General features: G+C 36.0%; 2 protein-coding genes across 4 annotated transcripts; one reads left to right on the top strand and one right to left on the bottom strand.

Annotated features, from left to right (window-relative positions):
• Positions 1-583: 583 nt before the first annotated feature.
• Positions 584-2,907, top strand: LOC105039147 (zinc finger AN1 domain-containing stress-associated protein 12). Its single transcript, XM_010915169.4, has 2 exons — positions 584-898; positions 2,359-2,907. The coding sequence occupies exons 1-2, from the start codon at positions 791-793 to the stop codon at positions 2,782-2,784; spliced, it is 534 nt and encodes a 177-aa protein (XP_010913471.1). The 5' UTR covers positions 584-790; the 3' UTR covers positions 2,785-2,907.
• LOC105039148 (uncharacterized) lies at positions 2,875-19,719 on the bottom strand. 3 transcript variants are annotated; one of them, XM_010915173.4, is made up of 8 exons: positions 18,460-19,719; positions 18,249-18,351; positions 14,258-14,373; positions 11,394-11,464; positions 10,838-11,310; positions 9,827-9,907; positions 3,733-3,795; positions 2,875-3,103 (listed from the first exon to the last, which is right to left on the bottom strand). In XM_010915173.4, the coding sequence occupies exons 2-8, from the start codon at positions 18,294-18,296 to the stop codon at positions 3,047-3,049; spliced, it is 909 nt and encodes a 302-aa protein (XP_010913475.1). In that variant the 5' UTR covers positions 18,297-18,351; positions 18,460-19,719; the 3' UTR covers positions 2,875-3,046. The 3 variants fall into 3 exon arrangements, with proteins under 3 accessions (XP_010913475.1, XP_010913474.1, XP_029118566.1); XM_010915172.4 differs by having other exon boundaries at positions 18,249-18,364; positions 18,460-19,716; XM_029262733.2 differs by lacking the exon at positions 2,875-3,103 and adding an exon at positions 3,131-3,617 and having other exon boundaries at positions 18,249-18,364; positions 18,460-19,717.
• Positions 19,720-20,041: the final 322 nt, after the last annotated feature.

The raw sequence follows: 20,041 nt of genomic DNA, 5'->3' as shown, positions 1-20,041 counted from the left end.
AACTGCAAATGATAAACACATTTGCTGATTCATACGTAGTACCATAATCACTAAGTGATATCCAAACAACAATAGAGGTTGGGTGAAACACAATGGGCGAAAAAAAGAAGATCGCATACAAACACACCATCCAGATTCTCCAATGCTAGATTCTCCTGGTAGTCTAGCTAATCTACCAACTGGTCTAAGCCATTTTAATACTCTCACCGGACCATGGAAGCTCAAGCGCCGCTAACACCACACGATTTCATACTATATTTTCAGGAGAAGGGTGAAACACGTTGGAAGTAATTGTCCCCATCTAATACTCGGACAAGGGTACAATAATTGTCAAATTCGTCTGACCTTGCTCCCTCTATCGTTTATTAGTTTACGAGGATACTCGCGTTTGGTGCGGCAGTCGCGTTGAACAATTGACTCAACGCCGCCTTATGTACAAGGATTTGACCAGGCCCACGCGCAACACGGCCCGGCCCATAGAAATAAGAGAAGAAAGAGAAATTTTTTGGACGCCGGCCGGGGCATGGGGGGGACTAGAACAACCTAGAAATATCTTTACGGATAAGACCAAAACACCCGTGGGAGGAGTTTTTGGCTCCGTTACGATACCGGTGAACAGCGCAGCACCGTCTTTCTTGGAAGCCAAGCCATATTCTTCGTGGAAAAGGGAGAGGGAACCTATAAATATCACAACCAAGTAACGAATCCCGTACCATCCATCCGAATACCAACCAGGAACATACGAAGAGCTGACAGATAGAAAAGGAGGAAAAAGAGAGGAAGAGGAGAGATGGGACGAGGAGGAACAGAAGCGTTTCCTGATCTGGGAGCACACTGCGACCACGAGGATTGCAAGCAGCTCGATTTTCTACCATTCACCTGCGATGGCTGTCAAAGGGTAATTCCTATATTTTTCTACCATCCTGATAGATTATAGGAACCTATCATAAACCTCGTCAATTCCTCTTTTTCTTGTCCGAATTTTTACTTTTTGAGAGGGGGAAAAAAAAATTTCTAGTGGCCCTGCCTTACCAGTTTCTGCAAAACTAAGACAATCAGAGAGCAAAAATATGAAAGGATAATTGATATTTACCTTTCAAATTATCAACACTAATCTTCTCTAATAATGAATTAGAGGAAGGATGGATAGGGAAGTTAAAGAAGGATTGATGAGGGAGAGGATGGATAGATTCATCCATTCGTTCTCTTGGTGAAATATGAAATAATGGATGGAATGATTTTTTTTTTTTTTTTTTTGTGATATAGGATGAATGAAAAAGAAAGGATGATATTTTTATGATATTTTTATTAAATTATTATTTAATAAAAATATTATTATTATTAATTTATAATATTTATTTATATTTAAAAAAGTAGAATATTATATAAATTTAAAATATCTAAAAATTATAATTACATAAAAAGTAATATAAATATTTAATTTTAATTTAATTAAATAAATAATTTTATAAACTCATTATATATGAATAAATTTATTTATAATATATTATTAATTTTATATAAAAAGTTAAGTAAAATGGTAAATAGAAATGAAATAGAAGATATTTATTTATAATTATAAAAATTATGTTCTAAAATAAAATAATTAATATAGTATCGATGAAATAAAATATATATTAATAAAATTAATCAAAAAATAAAAAAAATATTATAATTTTATTTAAAAAATAAATTAAAGAGCTAATATAAAAATTCATCTATTACATATAAATCAGAATAGATGAGCAATAACTTCGATACAATGGATAAAAATCACGCATCCTTCCAACTCAACCCATCCTTCGTTTCATGACTCCAAGCAAATACGAGTAATCTTTTTTCTTCTCATCTATATACATTGACTATCGTAATTGGTTAAAGCATTAGACCGATAAAAAGTTGGTGAAAAAGTTGGTTAATTATTTATATGAGATACTTGGAAACCTGATATCGGTCACATGGATGGTTTGACAATGGTTGGTCAGGAAAATTAACTTTTCAAAGAAAGTTATCAAGACATAAGATAGTTATTTGCAACCACCATTTATTTATGTGACAAATATCTGGTAATCACCAAAGAGGAATATCTCGATCATCCTTAATCAAATCCACCTGCGATTCCCCTATTTATCTCTTTAATATTCCCCTATTTGTCTCTTTTATTTCCTTTCAGTGTTTTTTAGTTCCTCCAAAATCTGATTGATATTAATCAATTACAAAGAAATATGCAGATATATAAAAACAATTTCTGAATTTCTTCCTCTCTAGTTCTCAAACATCCTATTTGGGAGAAACTCAATTACTCTAACCTGGATGAGTTGCTCATGAAATATACCTCCTATACTTGTTTCCCTACAGGTGTTCTGCTTGGAACATCGAACTTACAAGGCACACAGCTGCCCAAAAGCAGAGCATAACAGCAGAATAGTTGTGGTGTGCCAAGTCTGCTCAATGTCCATCGAGAAGAAGGCAGGTGAGGAGGACTCAACCATATTGGAGCGGCATGAGAGGTCTGGAGACTGTGATGCCCGCAAGAAGCACAAGCCAAGGTGCCCTGTGAGACGCTGCAAAGAGCTACTGACATTCTCCAACAACAGCACATGCAAGACATGCAACCAGAAAGTCTGTCTGAAGCACAGATTCCCTTCAGACCATGCCTGCAAACCGGCCTACATGAAGGACGCCAAAGTTCCGGTTCGATTGCCGGCGAGGAATGGTACAGATTGTGGCGACAGAAAGAGCAGCAGTGTGCCTTCCCATCAAAACCTGTTGACATCGCACTAGCTTCTTTCCTCAATTGCAAAATTTGATCTATAAGGATAATGTCATGATGCATCCAGTAACATAGCTCTTGATTTCGTTCAAAGACAAATGTTGAATAAACAGATGTCAACCTTGGATTCAAAAGGGTTAAACTTGAGAACAATGCTTGCTTTTGATGATTTACAGGATCCAGTTTAATATGCATACAAGTTGTTAAAACATGCAGCATATAAAAGGAAAAAAAAAAAATCCAAAATCCAAAATCCAAAATCCATCCCTTTTGTTAATGCCACTGTTTTGAATGAGCTAAAACAGCAAGAAGGATCTTCTTCCTAGGTCCCTGTATGTGGAATTGTACCTTGTAAGAATCAAGTTGCAAAAGATAAAGATAATAAGATATATCTCTAAATGGCTTAGAAAAACCATGTAAGGCCTCATTGCAGGATAAATATCCAAAACTGGGTGTTCAATTAGTCAGTTTTAAGGTTATCATCAAAATAAAGTATTCTCTTTAATACAACAAATGAGCAAAACAAATTTACAGACTACCAGTTTTGACAGGAACTGCAGTCTAGATGATGGAAGTAGAGAAATTTGATAATGCAAGTAGATGATTGTTACTGACAGGTTACGGTCTAAACACTTAGGCAGCAGCAAAATGATCTGGACCCATACAATTCAGATATGAAACTGAGCAGCCTTTTGTTGTTATTTTGATTATGGAACCTTAAAGACATTCACAACTACTCATAAACTTTTTAGGAGGTTTTTGCTTTAATTTGCTCAGAACGAGCACCATGTTACCAGCTTCTGTGACCACTGGAATATTTCACTCTAAACAGCCAGCCTTATCACTGCAGGTTTGGATTTCCATGCATTTATTTTCAAGATTAAAATCTAAAAGATGAAACTGTAATTGAATGCAAAATGAAGACAAAATTATCGCAAGAATATAGGAGCCAGAATTACCATTGGTATTCCCAGTTCTTTGAGGTCACTGTCTCTCATCTGCCTCAATGCAGTCATGTCCACCTGTGAATAGACAACCACATCTTAGGCAATTATTACAACAAACTTCTTTAAATGTAATTTCGCAGCTCTACTTGTAATCTATCCATATGAAGAAATTTCTTATAGGACCTGAGAAATGGGTTGAACCAAATTCCCATAACCCAAATTTAGTGTGTACTATTGAAGAAGAGGTTACAACCAAGACTGATGGTTGTAGTCCTGGTTGTAACGCTATTATCTCCACTTCGTAGTTTTTGAATAAAAATAAAGCAGTTAGAAAGAATACAGTGTGTTAATGCTGGGTGGATTATGTGCTAAGGTGCACCACAATTGTTACAACAGCATGCATGTGAGACAACAGAAAATTTAAGCTGGTGATATCAAGAGTGTACCTCAGGAATGCTGATCTTTAATATGAAAATGCCAAGTTAAACATAATTTAATCTAAGGATCTAAGAGCAGCCTAATTCATTATATTTTTTGGGTCTAATAAGGAGCAACCTGAATCAAGAGATATAGAAGATGAAGAAACGACTGACAAGTTTCATGCACCATGATCGCCATAGAATATTGGAAAATAATAAATGGCATCACCTGGATTTAAGTGTCGACATATATAACAAGAATTAATTACAAATAGTGCAGAAGGGAGGCCTTGACTGGAATATGAGCTTGGCTGAGAAATAAGGATAACTCGTAGAACTGAGTGGATGTATAAAAGAAATAATATAGCAAGCCATGATTCAGTCACCAGTTGAACGAAATAAGTTTCATGTTTATCTTCCAAGTAACAGGTTGCTTTTTTCTCTTTACAGATGCTTCAAATTAGTTGCAGCCTGGTCCTATCTTGGCATCATATATCTAATTATAGAACACAGATGCTTCACACGTACCATAAATGAACTTAATAAAGATACAAAAAACCATAAAATATTATAGCAACCCATGCTTTTACCATTTGAACAAATTAAGCTTAATGTTTCTCTTCGAATTAAAAGGTTGCCTTTTCTCATTACAAAAGCTTCTGATTAGTTGCAGCCTGGTCCTACCTTGGCACAGGAGATCTAATTCAGCTACTGATTTTAGGATTTTGGCACATGGAGTATCTGTTTATGTATCAGGTTCTGCTAGATCAAGAACAGATTATACAGAAATAATAAGTTGCAGAACCTCGATGATTCCCTTTTTGATGAAACAAATTAAATTCGAAAAAGAAGGTAGCCTGAATCAAGATCAGATACAGTGAAGATAATGTTTGGCTCTGTTCTCGTTTTACTAACTAGTGCATTGTTAAAAATTTAAGTCAACAAAGATTTGAACCTCAGCAGCAGCTTTGAGCCCAGAATTGCTTAGAGCCCAGAAAAGATCAGTTCGCATTTAGGTCCACTTAAGGTTTGCAACAACCCAAGAAATGAAAGATACTTAGGGCCTGTTCTTTTGTGGATAAATATCATGAAAAAGTTAGTCAACTTTTTCATTGACCCTTACCCATGTTCTCGTACTTTTCAAGATGAATAAATTATTTTCCCATGGATAGCATGTACCCATCAAATGGAGGAAAATATTACTCACCTAGGGGGTCGCTAAATTATTTTCTCATCAACCAAAAAAAATAATCTTTTTAATTTATTCCTAATATACCATTAACGTTATAATTATAATAACATAATATAATAATATACTATATTATAATATAGTATATCATAATAATATAATATATTATAATATTATATATAATAATATTATATAATATATAATATATTAATATAATATAATATATCATATTATATTAGATATAATAATATTTATATAATAAAAGATATTATGAAAAATATGGATAGATCTTAGCAACTTATCTAGGAAACTGGTAATGTAAAAGAACATGGGTAAGTATAACAGATTTTCAAGCCATTTTTTCAATACATAAAAGAACATAGGTAAATTATTTTTCTATTTAAATATTGCTTACTTATCTAGAAAAATACAGATTCCTGGATAAATTTTTTACCTTCAAAAGAATAAGCCCTTAGATGTAAATGAAAGGACTCTATCGTAATACTATCCAGTGAAGAAGGTTTACCTCATATCTGTTTCATGTAGATAATCAGGGACTGGCTTATGATACCGTTGGATAGTAACATTACAATATCTAATTAGAATAAATCCCTTTTGAGCTTATGGCTAATAATAGATGTGGCATTTATGAGAAAAGAGCATTACCCGATGACAAAAGGAAACAAGAAGAAAACATTCAAATTTACTGAATTTTGCTTGAACATATATCACCTACTGGTTCTTCATGTGCGCCATTCAAAACCATGCAACCTTTGCCAACATGCCGTCTACAATCTACATGAAGTCAGCTTTATTTATTAAAAACAAAAAGGATCCACCGAATTTCCAAAACATTCCATGACCAGCTTTCAACTTCTTGTCAACACTTAGGGGACTGCCAAATTCCTAGCCAAGTTGATGGGAAGGTTAACCGTCATTGGTTCAGTGTCATTGGCATGTTTAAGCTGATGCCACTGGGTAGCAACCTTCCAAAATCTCATAGAGTTTAGACAGAGAGAAGCCATGATCGAAAACCGGCCTAATAGCGACATCAAATCAATCAATTTCAAATCAACATTTGATTCATTACTCCATATTAAGGCTCTATCCATCCATTCAAGATACAGCTTTGGCAGATTGCATATCCAAGCTCAGTAAACTAAGGTAATAATTATAGGAGACCAAGGAACAACAATCAAAATCTACCAGTAAGTGTTAGTTCTGTTGCTTAGCTGAATCCACTGAGAAAAGATTACATGAATCTCTGTCCTGCTTAGTTTCTTTCTTTCCCTTCCTCAGAACGTCTATTTAAATTGGTGATTTCACATATACTTCCTCTTTGCTATGTGGCCTGCCTAATGTTTTAGGTGGCATGAGTTCTATCTGCCTATGAGTCAGAGATTGGGTATGGTCCCAACCATGGTTCGCTGTACCGGGCCGAACCGTCCGGTACGGGGCGTACCGAGCCGGACCGGTCCCTTACCGGTCCAGTTCGGGCCTTTTTTTCGGAACACAACCTCGAACCGCACCGAACCGCTCGGTTCGGTGCGGTTTGGGCCCATACCGCTCGAAATCAGACGGTACGGCTCGGTTCTGGACCGGTTCGGGGTGAACCGAACTGTACCGCCCAGGAGAAGGGGGGAGGGAGGAAGGTGGGAGCCTTTTCACGTGGTTGGGGGGAGAGAGGGGGGAGAGAAATGGACGTGGCCCACTTCACATGGGGGGAGGGCCTGATACTTATTAGGCCTACTTCACATGGGGGGAGGGCCTGATGCTTTAATAAGCACCAGGCCTTTGGTGTTCTTTGAGAGTTCTCAGAGAACATCCATGGCCGTGGGCAACTTAATCGTCGAGACCTCCAAAAAATTAGAAAAGAAGGCAAAATTTCGTGAAATTGGAGGAGTGATTTGAGAAGAGGCTGATCTTTGGCCGGAGGTAAGATAATCTGTTATTTTGTTAGTAAATAATTTTTTTTTATTTTTGTTATTAGAAATAGGATAAAAATGAGATAAAATACAAATAGGAGAAAATCATGCCAAAATCTTATGATTTTGGTATGATTTAATTATATGTGATAGATCTTTGGAAGATCTACACGATGACACTAAAATTGATAATTTTCGTTAATTATATATTTTTAAATATTTTTAAATATTTATTTATTTAAAAATTAAAAAAAATAAATTTTAGAGAAAAAAATTAGAGTTTGGGAATCATGTTTAGAATGATTCAAGCTACTTAAATTTAATTTCAAATTTTTTTTTCAAATATTTGAAATTAAAAATTTTTTTTTAATTATTTAAATTAAAAAATTTAATTATAAAATAAAAAATATATAAAAATAGTGTTATACTTTAGTTAATTTAAAAATATTATTTGAAGCATATAACATATTTATTTTGAATTTATAAATTTTAAAATAATTATTAAAATTATTTTAAAATTATATATAATTATTTTAATTATCATTAAACTATCGTATTTTGTTATACTTGTATATATTTTAATTATATATATACTGCGGATGATCTTGCACGTGGAGTAGGGTCCATGGATGTATCTGGATCATCCCGCATTATGGATCCTATTATCCACAGCCACCTTATGATCCATATGCATATGGTGCATCCGAGGCATCATCTTCTAGTGATTACTGTCCTATACAGTCTGGAGCATCTTACGGATCAGATTTTGCTACTAGCATATTTGGATGGGCTCATCCACAACCGTACCATCATCTCGAAGATACTTCTCAGAGTCAGAATTTTAGCGAGAGGTCCGAGATGTTTTACAATCCAGAGAGGATGCCTAATGGGATGATGAATATTCGAGAGTATGGTGCAGCTTGGCTAGAGGGTTGGACTGATATCCCTTCAGACTATGTTGATGATCCAGACATCTACGAGCGTCACAGACACTCGACAAGAAATTAAATGCAGAGTACATCTTAAGGTTCGTATATCAGTTATCGCGCTTTGTACTTAAATATTTAGATACATTTTAATGCGTATTTTATATATTTTTTCTTTAGTTTTAAGATGACATAGTTGAAATATAATGTAAATAGATATATGTTTGAAATTTTGGATCAAGAGTCTTTGTACCGCAACCTAACTCCAAATTGAACCCAAATATGTCAATAATATGCAATATAATACCATATTGAAGTTGTATTTATCAATTATTAACTTCAAAAATCCAAAAAAAAAATTGAAAATCGAAAAAAAATATTGTGTACCGGTATCGGACCGGTACACCTAGACGTACCATGTCGGTACGGTACAGTACCGGTACCGTACTGTACTGGTCCGGCACCGGCACGTCGTCCGGTACCGATACAGCGAACCTTGGTCCCTGCACTAAAATATGGCTTTGTGCCTGCTGGCACTGGTTTGCTTTGGGACCTCTCTTCCCTTCTGGCTTTCAACATTGGTGGTTAAGCCTGCCTCTTCACTTCTTGTCCATAGTCAAATCAACTATCAATTTTGCATGATGGACCCCATGTTTGATGACCCAAAGCAAAGACCATGAATAGCCATGTTATGTTTTATTTGAGTTTGTGCCAAAAATTGGGAGATAGTAAGACATGAGCAGCAAGATTGTTTCATCAGATTATGTCAAACATAATATTTTTAGTTTATAAAAAGACCTATAGAAAATAATGAAAAAAAATTATATAAGTAAATTATCTATAAAACATTAATCCACAGGTTCTCTGTTATTCCTAAGAACCACAATATTTTGCTACCACAAGTTTCGAATAGGAAAAATTATCTATAGGTCCCTAGATGGATCTGAGATTATTTTTAAGTCCCTGGACTTTTTAAGTTGAATAAAAAATCTTTGAAATGCTAAGGAGTTATTTCTGTGTAACCAAGGTACATACCTGCACAATCTGAACATGAACGTGCATAACCAGATATTGAAACTAGATAATCTGCGTAACCTGAATATAAACCTATGTAACTTGAACACAAATTCGTGTAACCTGAACATGAACCTGTGTAACCAATCTGTGTGGACGGTAAGGACCTAGAAATAACTTTTTAGCATTTCAAGGACTTTTTATTCAACTTGAAAAATCCAGAGACTTAAAAATAATTTTGGATCCATCTAAGGACCTATAGATAATTTTCTCTTTCAAATATTATAAATGAAGTTACATGCGCTGTGTACCAAACAAAGTAGAAAAATGCCTCAGACTTTGTCCAAAATATATGATTTCAAGAATAGCCAATCAAGTAGAGACATTAGCACCAGGCAAGAACAAATGTAATAGTGGTACGAGCCAATGATGAAATTCTGATCATAAGATGTGCTAACAGTCAGCAGGGCAAGTCAAATTTAAATCAAACCACCAGTTAAATAACTTGGAGCAATACTACAATTCAGGGTTGTTGATCAACAAAAAGACTGCAGTTAACCATGCATTTTTTTGCAGAGAGTTTGTAGGGGAATGAACATAGACAAAAAGGTTCAAAAGAAGAAAAAGAATTACCTCCTCTGCCTGAAAGGTAATAACATATTTCTCCAACCCCAATGAATGCAGCAAGCTTGAAACAGTAAGTCGTTTGTCAGACTGCAAAAAACAGAAAAACCAGTAGCTTATAAAGAACTATATACATTGCACATAATTTTTGTAGGAGAAAAGTAAACATCTCAACTACTTAAACTCATCCATTTCATTACTATTAGAAGTACATGAACAAGTTCATTAGCCCATTCTATGGACATGTTTGAACACATGGAAAGAAAGTAATAAACTCTAAGTAAGAAGACACAAAAAAACTGTACCTAGAAATTTTAAATTATCCAATTGAAAGTTCAGAATTTCATAGGACTGAGGCTAGAAGAGAAGCAGACTATCTTCTTCAACTTTTGCAAGTCAAGGTTCTGGAAAATCAGAGACTGTTAAAATTCAAAAATATTGGAAACTGGAAAGTACACTTAAATCTTTTGTTTTTAGAAATACTATGCGGGTGTCAGCTTCCAGGTTCAAACCAGGGACCTCTTCCCAACATATGCACTGAGAGCAGTGCCAACTGGTGGGCCCAAGTACCATTGGTGGGAAACATTTAAATCGTTACAGAAATAATAACATACAAAGAAAGAGAACCTATGTTTTACATTCATGCAGATGCTCTTCTTTTTTATATATAATTTATGTGCATAGATCATAAATTATGAATAAAATCCCAGTTTTAATAGATAAACTTGTCTCATGTCTATTGTTTTCTTATTTATTCCCTTGACAGAAGTAGAATTAATTGGGGCACTCCTGAGAAAGTTTCATCTCAGCCAAATACCAGACTCCCATAAACACTAAATATGATACAAAATCTTGGACACCATTATCTTAGCTGAGTATCCCAAGAGATATCAGCCAATATGATATCAAAATATTGGCTGAGATTATCTAATGTGATTTTACAATCTAAAACAATAGCCTGATTATTAGCAATTTTAGTGCAGAACAAAGAAAGCAATTATAAGGGACTAAAATACATACTGCAAAAGGGCTTTTCTGTATGATGGCTGCTGGTGGAGGAGCCCGAACAATAGGTTTTGCAGCATCTCCAGGAACTGTAGAAAAAGCTTTGTTCATATAAGACACAGGTCTCGGAGCATCGACAGACCTTACTGGTGGCACATGCTGCCGATCATCATAATTCCTTTGAGGGGACACACCCCAAGCAGCACTGATAAGTCTATCTGGAGATCTATGCCTTAACCCATCCAAAGTCCAAGAAGAATAAGTTTTTCTCAATGAATCCAGATGTTGCAAATCATCTGCACTTCTTGCTGGAGGAATTTGCCTTGTAGCGCCAGAGGCCCTTGAATCTGGTGCATATTGCCGTGAATCATATCTCCATAAATCCTGGGTTTTCCGAGAAAGCTTTTCACGAAGGTCAACATCTCTTCTATGAGATAAACTTTTATTCAAAAGTTTCAATCTCAGATCATGTTGGCCAACCCAATGATCTTTATATGATTAAGGTATCAACAGAAGCAAAGGAAAACAGGTCAAACGAAAATCTGCCAGGCAAAAAGACTGAGATGGATACTGGATCTAATCTGCTTGCCATCATTCAGAATTCCATTACCCAAGCTCAGACCATGATTTTCATTTCGTTGGCTGCAGAAAAGAAGAAGTCTCATTGTTAGGCAAATAAAATTTGAAATATAATTATACTTCACATGCACGTGCGCATGCATGTGCACACTGACATAAATATATACATATATAAACTCATGCATACATAAGCACAAACACATACAGACATACCTACAGAGACATGCACACACATATACATACATGCATACATTTATGATTATTTCCTATTAACATTGTATAGCCCTATAGGCACTCCCTTAGCAACCACCTGGTTGTAGACAGACCTAAAATGCCTAGGAAATCCTCGTGGGCCACCATCCATATATAGATATTTAGAAATGCATGCAGATGTAGATGTATATAATTATGAAGATGATCAAATCCATAGCATAGAGATATATTGTCAGGAATAAAAGTAACCTGTCCATTTCTCCCCACTTGGTTAACAAAGCTTGGACTTGGAATGCACACACACGCCACACCCCAACACCCCCCAAACACACACACACGTGTGTGTGTGGGTGGGTGTGTGTGTGTGTGTGCACGTGCATGCACGTGGGTGCATCTGTGTATGTTTGTATGTGTACATATGTATATGAGTTGGACTGCACATTGAACATTCAAGTTAAGGCTTTAAATATGGTATTGAGACCCATGCTAGTGTTGTCCTGGAACAGTATAGTTCCAATGCAGTCAAGATGGACTGCTTCAAGAGAGAACCGGTGTCTTGCACCTGTATCAGTATCATTTTTCTGTTGAAGCACTATGCTTCCAGTGATACTATACCAAACCGGCAGTGTTTATATCCTTGGTTCAAATTTTGAAAAAACATATCATAATTCAAAAATCAATAATGGACCATCCAAATTGAAGATCCACAATGTTGATCACAACATATACTCAAGATATTTAAAAACAAACATTCATATGCTTTTAAGGCATATAAACTATGTATCAAGCACACATACATACATATAAAATATTATGACATGTATATAACATATAAAATATTTTCTTGTAATTTCCTTTTACAATGACACATCAATTCCAGAATGGGAGAGAGAAATATCTGACAAACCCAAAGGAAAATCAAAATGTACTTCATATAATTTAAAACTCAATTATTAAACAGACTACAATAAAGTGTACCTATTTTTGACCTACTAAGTGACCTACAAAAAAACAATGTGTATGAGATATTTCCAATACTGGCTAGAGATTGTCCAAAAATGTCGTGACAACCCCACTTATTGAACAACAGCAAAGTCATTGAACTAACATACTTTACGAGCCTATTCTTCAAAAACATGAAGAAGATCAATACATGTAAACTAATAAATGATCCTTTCCCATACATAATGATAAGCAACACATCTAGAAGTCAAACAAAGGTAGCTTTGCATATTTCTTCAGGATCACCACATCGACATCATATAGAAGAACAAATCAAGAATCCTTGAATATTTTAATGAGCACCCATGCCATCACAAAAGTCCCCCTCACCCACATCATATACAATCTCAACTACAGGAGGCAATTTTTGACTCAGAATTGCTAGCCTGCCCAAACATACTTGGAATAAATGGATTTCGGTGAGATTTTGTCATAATTGGGTCAACTTTGGGTATCCAAGATCAATCCAAATATAAATGGATCAGATTTGAGTTTGAACCTTGGACCTGACAGGTCACCGCAGGATGTTCCAACCCTTAACCCAGTCCTAGGTCTCTAGGATAGCAGTATTAATGCAGTTGGCCATGGGTTAGTCAAGACTGATCTGGATGGTTGACAACAGCTTATGGTTAATGGCTAAGAAGCAAAATAAAGCATATTGAAAAGAAAAGTGGAGCAAACAGCATGTTGAGGACATGTTTTATTCTTCTTCTTCTTCTTCTTCTTCTTCTTCTCTCTCTCTCCCTCTCTCTCTCTTGCGCGCGCGCGCGCAACACCCTATTCTACAAATTCTCTTCTTGGTCCTATCTCCTTCATTTTGTAACATATATATAACTCATGAGTGAAGCCATAATTGGGTGGGCAGGTTGAGCAAGGTTTGCTATAATCATAAATGGATGATGTATGTGTCAAGGGTTTTTTAACTTGATCCCAATTTGACCTGATCTGAACCAAAGACAAAATAGGTTATTATATCTGTCTTCATCACCACCAACGAATCCAGAAACATGCATAACGACGCTTGATTCTATTTAACATCTTTTTACACAATCAGCCTTGTCAACCACCAATCTGCAATGGAAGGTCAATTTTCATTTGTCAATTGTAATCCATACAACCTCAACCATGATTAAAAGGGAGTTTAAAGGGAAAAGATCGATGTCCCTTCAATATTAAAAATGCATCACCAAGGATTCCTCTTTGGGTGGATTCCTTTTTACATGTTTACTATATCTTTGGATGCATATCAGATCTGATGTCACAGCTCTTGCTCATATTAGAAAACTGAAATCTAAATGTTTCCTGGTAATAAATCATATTTCATATTTTTACACCTTATACTCTACTAGGCACGATTGAAACTTAACAACGAGGAACTTGAAAACGTAAGAATTCTATACATAAGAATTAGCAGCTAAACATTTGACAGCTATGAATTACTATACATAAGAATTCTATTGCTATTTTAACAAAAATGTGATGATACAAGTTAAATGTTCAAGTATTTTCTCAAAAAAAAAAATGTTGGTTTCTAAATGATCGAAGCTGTATGTTTTGACAAAATATGATCCAGTTGAATAGATAATTGATGCCAGAGAATCTGGAAGCAGCTTGAATAACTAAAAGGGAAAAAGGGCATACCGCTTGTTCTTGTCCATGTTGCTTCCCAACCTCTCCCTTGCTGGCCGCTTACCGCCTGAGGATGGCATGTCATCAGAATGATTAACATCAGATGTAGGCCCTGCTTTCTTGACAACCTGCAACAAGAAAAACTAGAGGCCAGTTTAAAAAACAGTGTTGCACAGAACAACCTCGGTTAGTTTAAACAATCTTTATTTCCATTTTATCCAACATGATAGTAACAAACTGATATTAAATACTGCACAAGAACAAGAAGCAACATAAGATATGGCATAGCCAACCATATACATGTCTATGCACTATGTATTTCATTGAAGGCACTCAATTTTTATTAAGCTATAACAACTACATAAATTTAAAATTATTATATCCATAAAGCCAACAAAATTCATGGTATCTATATGGCGTGTGAGTTTTGCAAGTTGCCAATCACATTGTGAAGTATCTAATCAGAGAAGAATTCAATATGTCAAAGAAGAAACAATTATCACAAAGCACTGCCAACATTTAAAGCACTTTTTGGACATAGTGTTGGTTAAGGAGTCCACTATCTCATTACAAACCTATAAGCATGTATAGGAAATGTCAACAGCCTCAGGCATCCCAGAGAGCCTTCCACTATCAATGAAAGTTTTTGAAAAAATGTTAAAATTACCTTCCATTATGGATTGTCAATTAGTATTGCTTAATTTGGTCTTTATGTTCAAAAAAGATCCCTGTCTATGCTCCTCTGAGTCTTCAATCTAATAGCCATGAATATAGACATTGAGGCAAGCTTATTATGGTCTATCATCATCCATGAAATTCAACTTGGATTAGGTTAGCCAAAGTGATACCATCAAAGGTGATCCTTCCTAATGGAAACAAATAACTGGAGTTACCGTCCGCATTTCCATTTTGAAGGTCCACCCTAATACTTGATTTTCAGTCAGTCCCTTACCATCACCTCTCATTTCTCACCACTAGTTTACTTAGATAAGGAGCAGGCATATGCCTGAAGAATGAGGTGCAGCAACCTCAAAAATCACGTACTATGGAAACGTAACAATTGGACTAGTTACAAACATATACACATGCAAACATGTACATAAATACAAATGCCATGTCCATTGAGAGACCTCAATGTCATTCCAGGATTATCTTCACCATTGACTTAGTAGATACTTGTGAAAACTCTCTCTTTGATCATGAAAGGGTCTTGACCGCATATTGGACGCATCCAGTCCAAAACATTTTAAATGCCTTTATATGGCTTTTCCCATCTGATCAAGACGACCCCTAAACCTCTCTCCCATCCCTAATCCCTACAAGAATTAACCTCATTCATGATAGACATGCCTGTCAAAACCCTAGGTCACCATCATGACCATTATCCTGAAACAGAGAAGTCATCTGATAATGTCCAACCCCTTGCCCCAAATAAGAACAGACTTGGAGTTGGGGGAACAGCTGATCAACTACCACAACTCAAGGAGGAAGACTTGGGGGCAGAGAATAGACCATGCCTCTCTCTCTCTCTCTCTTCCCCCGCCCCACCCCCTGCCTCCATCCCTCTCTATGCATTCTTTCTTTCTTGAGTTCCCTTTATATGTTTTTATCCCTTTCCTTTGTCCGCTAAAGTGCATGAATTCAGGGACCACAACAAAACCATGTCTATAGAATGTCCTATGTGTGCCATGTGAGTTGTGTCCTGTCATCTGCACAAGGACTTTAGAAAACCTAAATTTTGTCATGTACAGACCATAATCTCTTTCTCTCCCTCAAATGTTTCCTATATAAACTGAACCACTAGTCCTGTCTAGAGGATTTGAACACAACTTTTTCAGTTTGCATTTTATATGATAAACCATTAAAATTCTGAAAATATGCCATCGATCATTTACTCCATAAAACTTAAAATGTCCAAAAAAGCCAAATACCAAATTATAAATATTTTTTCCATGACAAACTGAATGGAATAGAAAAAAAATGAATGGTAAGAAGCAGTTATTTATTTGACAGATGGTTTGTCCCCCGAAGGAAAACAAAGAGATAAAAAGGCACCAACACAGACACAAAAGGAGAAGGAAATTGGAACCAATTGAATCTCACCATCCCCATGCAGAAGATATCTACTGGACTCCTGGTCACTTTCTCAAATACAAGAACCCTTTGAAAAATTTACCATTACTTCTCACCTACTTATCTATATCCTCTCCTCAAGATTGGTGATGACTAGAATTTCTAGAGAACCTAATGTGTAACATCCTCCAAGGACAAGAACATCTGTTCAATGAGCCACCTGCTTAACAGTTTTCGTTCTGACACTTGACAATAGGACTAACAAGTAGTTTTTCAAACTAGCCAATTCATGCACCAGTTCAGACCTTTGATTAAGAACGAATTATTTGGTGGAATTGACTCTGGATGTTGCATATTTGACCTAAGAAAACCAAAACAGAAGCCCCATGGAAGGGTCGATGATTCACGAGAACCATAATAGTCATCAAGGCATAAAGTTCCACTAAAAAAGCACCTGCTTGACAGCACTCATCATGACACTTGACAATCTGATTTTGTAGATTCCAACTTAAGTTCAACTTCACCACATTTAGATAGGGCTGGGAAGCATGAACTAGTTCAAACCAGCAGATACTTTCCAATTTTTTCAAACAAAAAGAAAGAAACCTACAATAAGTTGATAACTAAAGAGATGTTGGAGTCGGTTGTGAGGATTGTCTATGCAGATGCAAACCAACAACCAACATTACACTCTCTTTAATGCACTCTTTTTCAGCATACACCTTCAGCTGAGCTTGGGAAGACAAATATTTCATATAAGCAATGCAGAGAAGTATGTCCTTGGACAGCTCATGTTGAGACATATGTTTGGACTCCAAGTGGAATTTTTTGTACCACTAAACAATCCATGGAATCCATCGTACATCTTTTTCATGTTGTAAGCTATGGTAAATCCACTAGAGTTTCCCAATTTGAAGTACTTACTAGGACTTCCTGACATAGAGATTCTTGCCATGGTAAGTGGTGAAACCAATTAATTGAGCAATTACAAGGATAAATTTGCACCTTGACATGCTTAATTTGGCAGTTTTAACTTTAGAATATACAAAGTTTTCATCAGGCTGACATTTCATAGTTGTAGGAAATGTCTGACTCATGAACACTTTGTCTCACATTAAGAACTGTTTCTTGTCAGCAGATGTAGGAAATCCATCAAGAAAGTCCATTTAGATGTCTCACTAAATTCCTTCAGATGCTGATAGGGCCCGGAGTAAAAATATCGTCAAATGAACTCATACTTACTCCCGGCATATGCAAAAATGGAAGATGATACTGTCTGGTATCAGCCATGAAATTCTTTTCTTTCTTTCTTTTTTCTTTTTTTTTTTTTTTGAGTTTTTTTTTTTTTTTTTGTTGGGGTAGGGGGGTGTTGGAGGCACATTTCAAAAGCCATTATATATCTCACTTTAGCTGAAGCTAACAAGCAATAAAGGCAACGTCTTCAAAGCCCATATAATGAAAGATAGAACCAGTATCATGGACCAGTCTACAAAAACCGTAACTTTTATAAGAATCCGCCCTGCCCTTCCTGGAGTGGCTAATAATTCAGTCCCCAGCCTTCTAGTTGTAATGAGAGGATTTCTCCATCATCTCCGAAACAATGCGTTCCACACGCTAATCATTCCTTATCAATACTCGATATTAGAAACAACTGGATTAAAACAGCCAAATATACCTTCCAGAATCTCACATTACAAGGCGTCAACTGCAGATTAAATACTTCATGGTGTTTAAATACATACTAATACTAGTCAAAGACATGATTTAGAGACATAAAATCAAATTATGTCGAACGATCTCGCTAAAGAGATGAACAGTTAGCAACGCGGCATCCAATGAAATATAAGCCTATGAGGTAATGTTGGATGTCAAACCAACTCAAACTACATCGAGAGCAAGAGAGAGAGAGAGTGAAAGAGAAAGAGATTACCTGACCACTTCGGCCCAGAGTGATGGTGACCTGGGAGGGAGCAGACATTTTCTTTCTCTGTTTGTCTCTCTCCCTTCTTCCTCCTCTCAGTCGAATCGAACGGCTTCAAAAAAACCCTCGAAAAGGACAAGAAGAAAGAGGCTGTAAGTTCTCGCGTAAAACCCTAGAAATCCGGAAGAGGATGCGAAGGAATTGGGGAGACGGGGTTCACCTCCTTGCGCGGAAGGGCGGAGGAAGGAGGTCGAGCGTGCAAAGGATCGGCGTCCCAAGAAGAAGAGATGAGGGAGAGAGACGTTGAGGTAAAGAAAAAAGGTCCGCACGAGGAAGGATCGGGACTCGTTCATAAAGACTTCTTTTCCCATTTCTAGTCCGCTTTGCTTCTCTTTTCTTCCCTTCTTTTTCTTCGCTCCTCGGGGCGGAGCAGTTCCAGTGGGGAATGCAACTCTAGTGTGATACAAATTTTGGGTTGGTCATTCTGGACCGTGAGAGTGGTGGACCTATTGATGTTACGAGCTGATAAAAGTCGCCGACCAAATGGAAATGGCTCGCTTGTTACCCCAATCATCATGAGAATTATTCCATGTCCGGGCCGATGAAAGAGACTGTACCTTCGCAAGTTTAAGATGGCGCTGCCGCCTTTGATTGTCCCAGATAAGTATACTAGTAGGACCAAATGGTTTTGGTCAAACATAGGTTGCAGGCAGCATATGCAAGGGATTCTTCAGGGTCATGTTGGCAATTATGAAACAACTAGACCATTTTTAAGTTGAGCTAAATTGAGTTGCTGGAGTTATGGCACATTCAATTCTCAGTCCGCTTTATACCAGAGGCCAAAACGATTGTGTCACTATGCTTGTGCTTTCAAGGTTGTCTCCTCTGCAATTTGAACCTATTTACAGCTGCAAAATCTCCAATTCAAGATGACCCTCCTTCCTACAAGAAAAAAACAAAAAAATACAGAAGATTGCTCTCAAAGTAATAATGGAAGTAGGAAACATCATCTAGGCACCTATTTCATTTTTGGACAAATTGGCAATTGCACTCATTATAATAAACGATTCTCTTTTAGATGAAGACACATGCAACTCCAGTTAAGAGAATTGAGTTTCTAAATCATTTTAACACTTAAGCGAAGCCTGCCAATATAGATGTCTGTAGAAGTTAAGGTAAATCCCCTACTTTCAGTTTTGTAAAGAAAATTTGTTTTAGTTGCTTTTAGACCACATTGAATGGAGAAATTCCTTCTCCCTATTTGTACCACAAATTTCATTACATATAAACTCAATTATTTTTCTATCCGGAAGGAAAGTGCTTGATATCATAACATCAGACCTTGTTCAAGCAACGATGCCAAAAACCTAATAAATTATAAAAGAGTAATTCTTTGTGCACCACATGCAGTGGAGTAAAAATGCACAGCTCCATCTTGTTGGGCCACATAGTTATCACTTTTTAATCCGCATTTAATGTTTGAAGTTCTTTTTTTTTGTTTGAAATTTTGAATGATTAAAGTATCCATCTCTTTCTGAAAAATTATGACATTCTATAATCATATTATGATATCCTATGATCAAATTATGACTTGATATACAACAGAAAATCATAATTTTTATTTCTAAAATCATAAAGAAAAAAAAATATTTTCATCATTGAAAATTTATGAAATTTTTAAATGATAAAAATATTTCTCTTTTTTTTATGATATCTTATAGCTAAATTATAACTTGCTGTTATGCAGAAAATCATAATTTAATTGCAAAATATCATAATACGATCATAAAATACCATAATTT

Source organism: Elaeis guineensis, chromosome 1 (assembly GCF_000442705.2).
Source record: "Elaeis guineensis isolate ETL-2024a chromosome 1, EG11, whole genome shotgun sequence".
In the NCBI taxonomy this organism is placed as follows: domain Eukaryota; kingdom Viridiplantae; phylum Streptophyta; class Magnoliopsida; order Arecales; family Arecaceae; genus Elaeis; species Elaeis guineensis.
This window is presented reverse-complemented; position numbering and strand designations above follow the sequence as displayed.

Coding starts and splice junctions, on each gene's coding strand:
- LOC105039147 (XM_010915169.4), top strand. CDS start 791: ATGGGACGAGGAGGAACAGAAGCGTTTCCTGATCTGGGAGCACACTGC. Junction 899..2,358: donor CCTGCGATGGCTGTCAAAGG/GTAATTCCTATA, acceptor GTTTCCCTACAG/GTGTTCTGCTTGGAACATCG.
- LOC105039148 (XM_010915173.4), bottom strand. CDS start 18,296: ATGTCTGCTCCCTCCCAGGTCACCATCACTCTGGGCCGAAGTGGTCAG. Junction 11,465..14,257: donor AACATGGACAAGAACAAGCG/GTATGCCCTTTT, acceptor TCTTTTCTGCAG/CCAACGAAATGAAAATCATG. Junction 11,311..11,393: donor TGGCAAGCAGATTAGATCCA/GTATCCATCTCA, acceptor AATCATATAAAG/ATCATTGGGTTGGCCAACAT.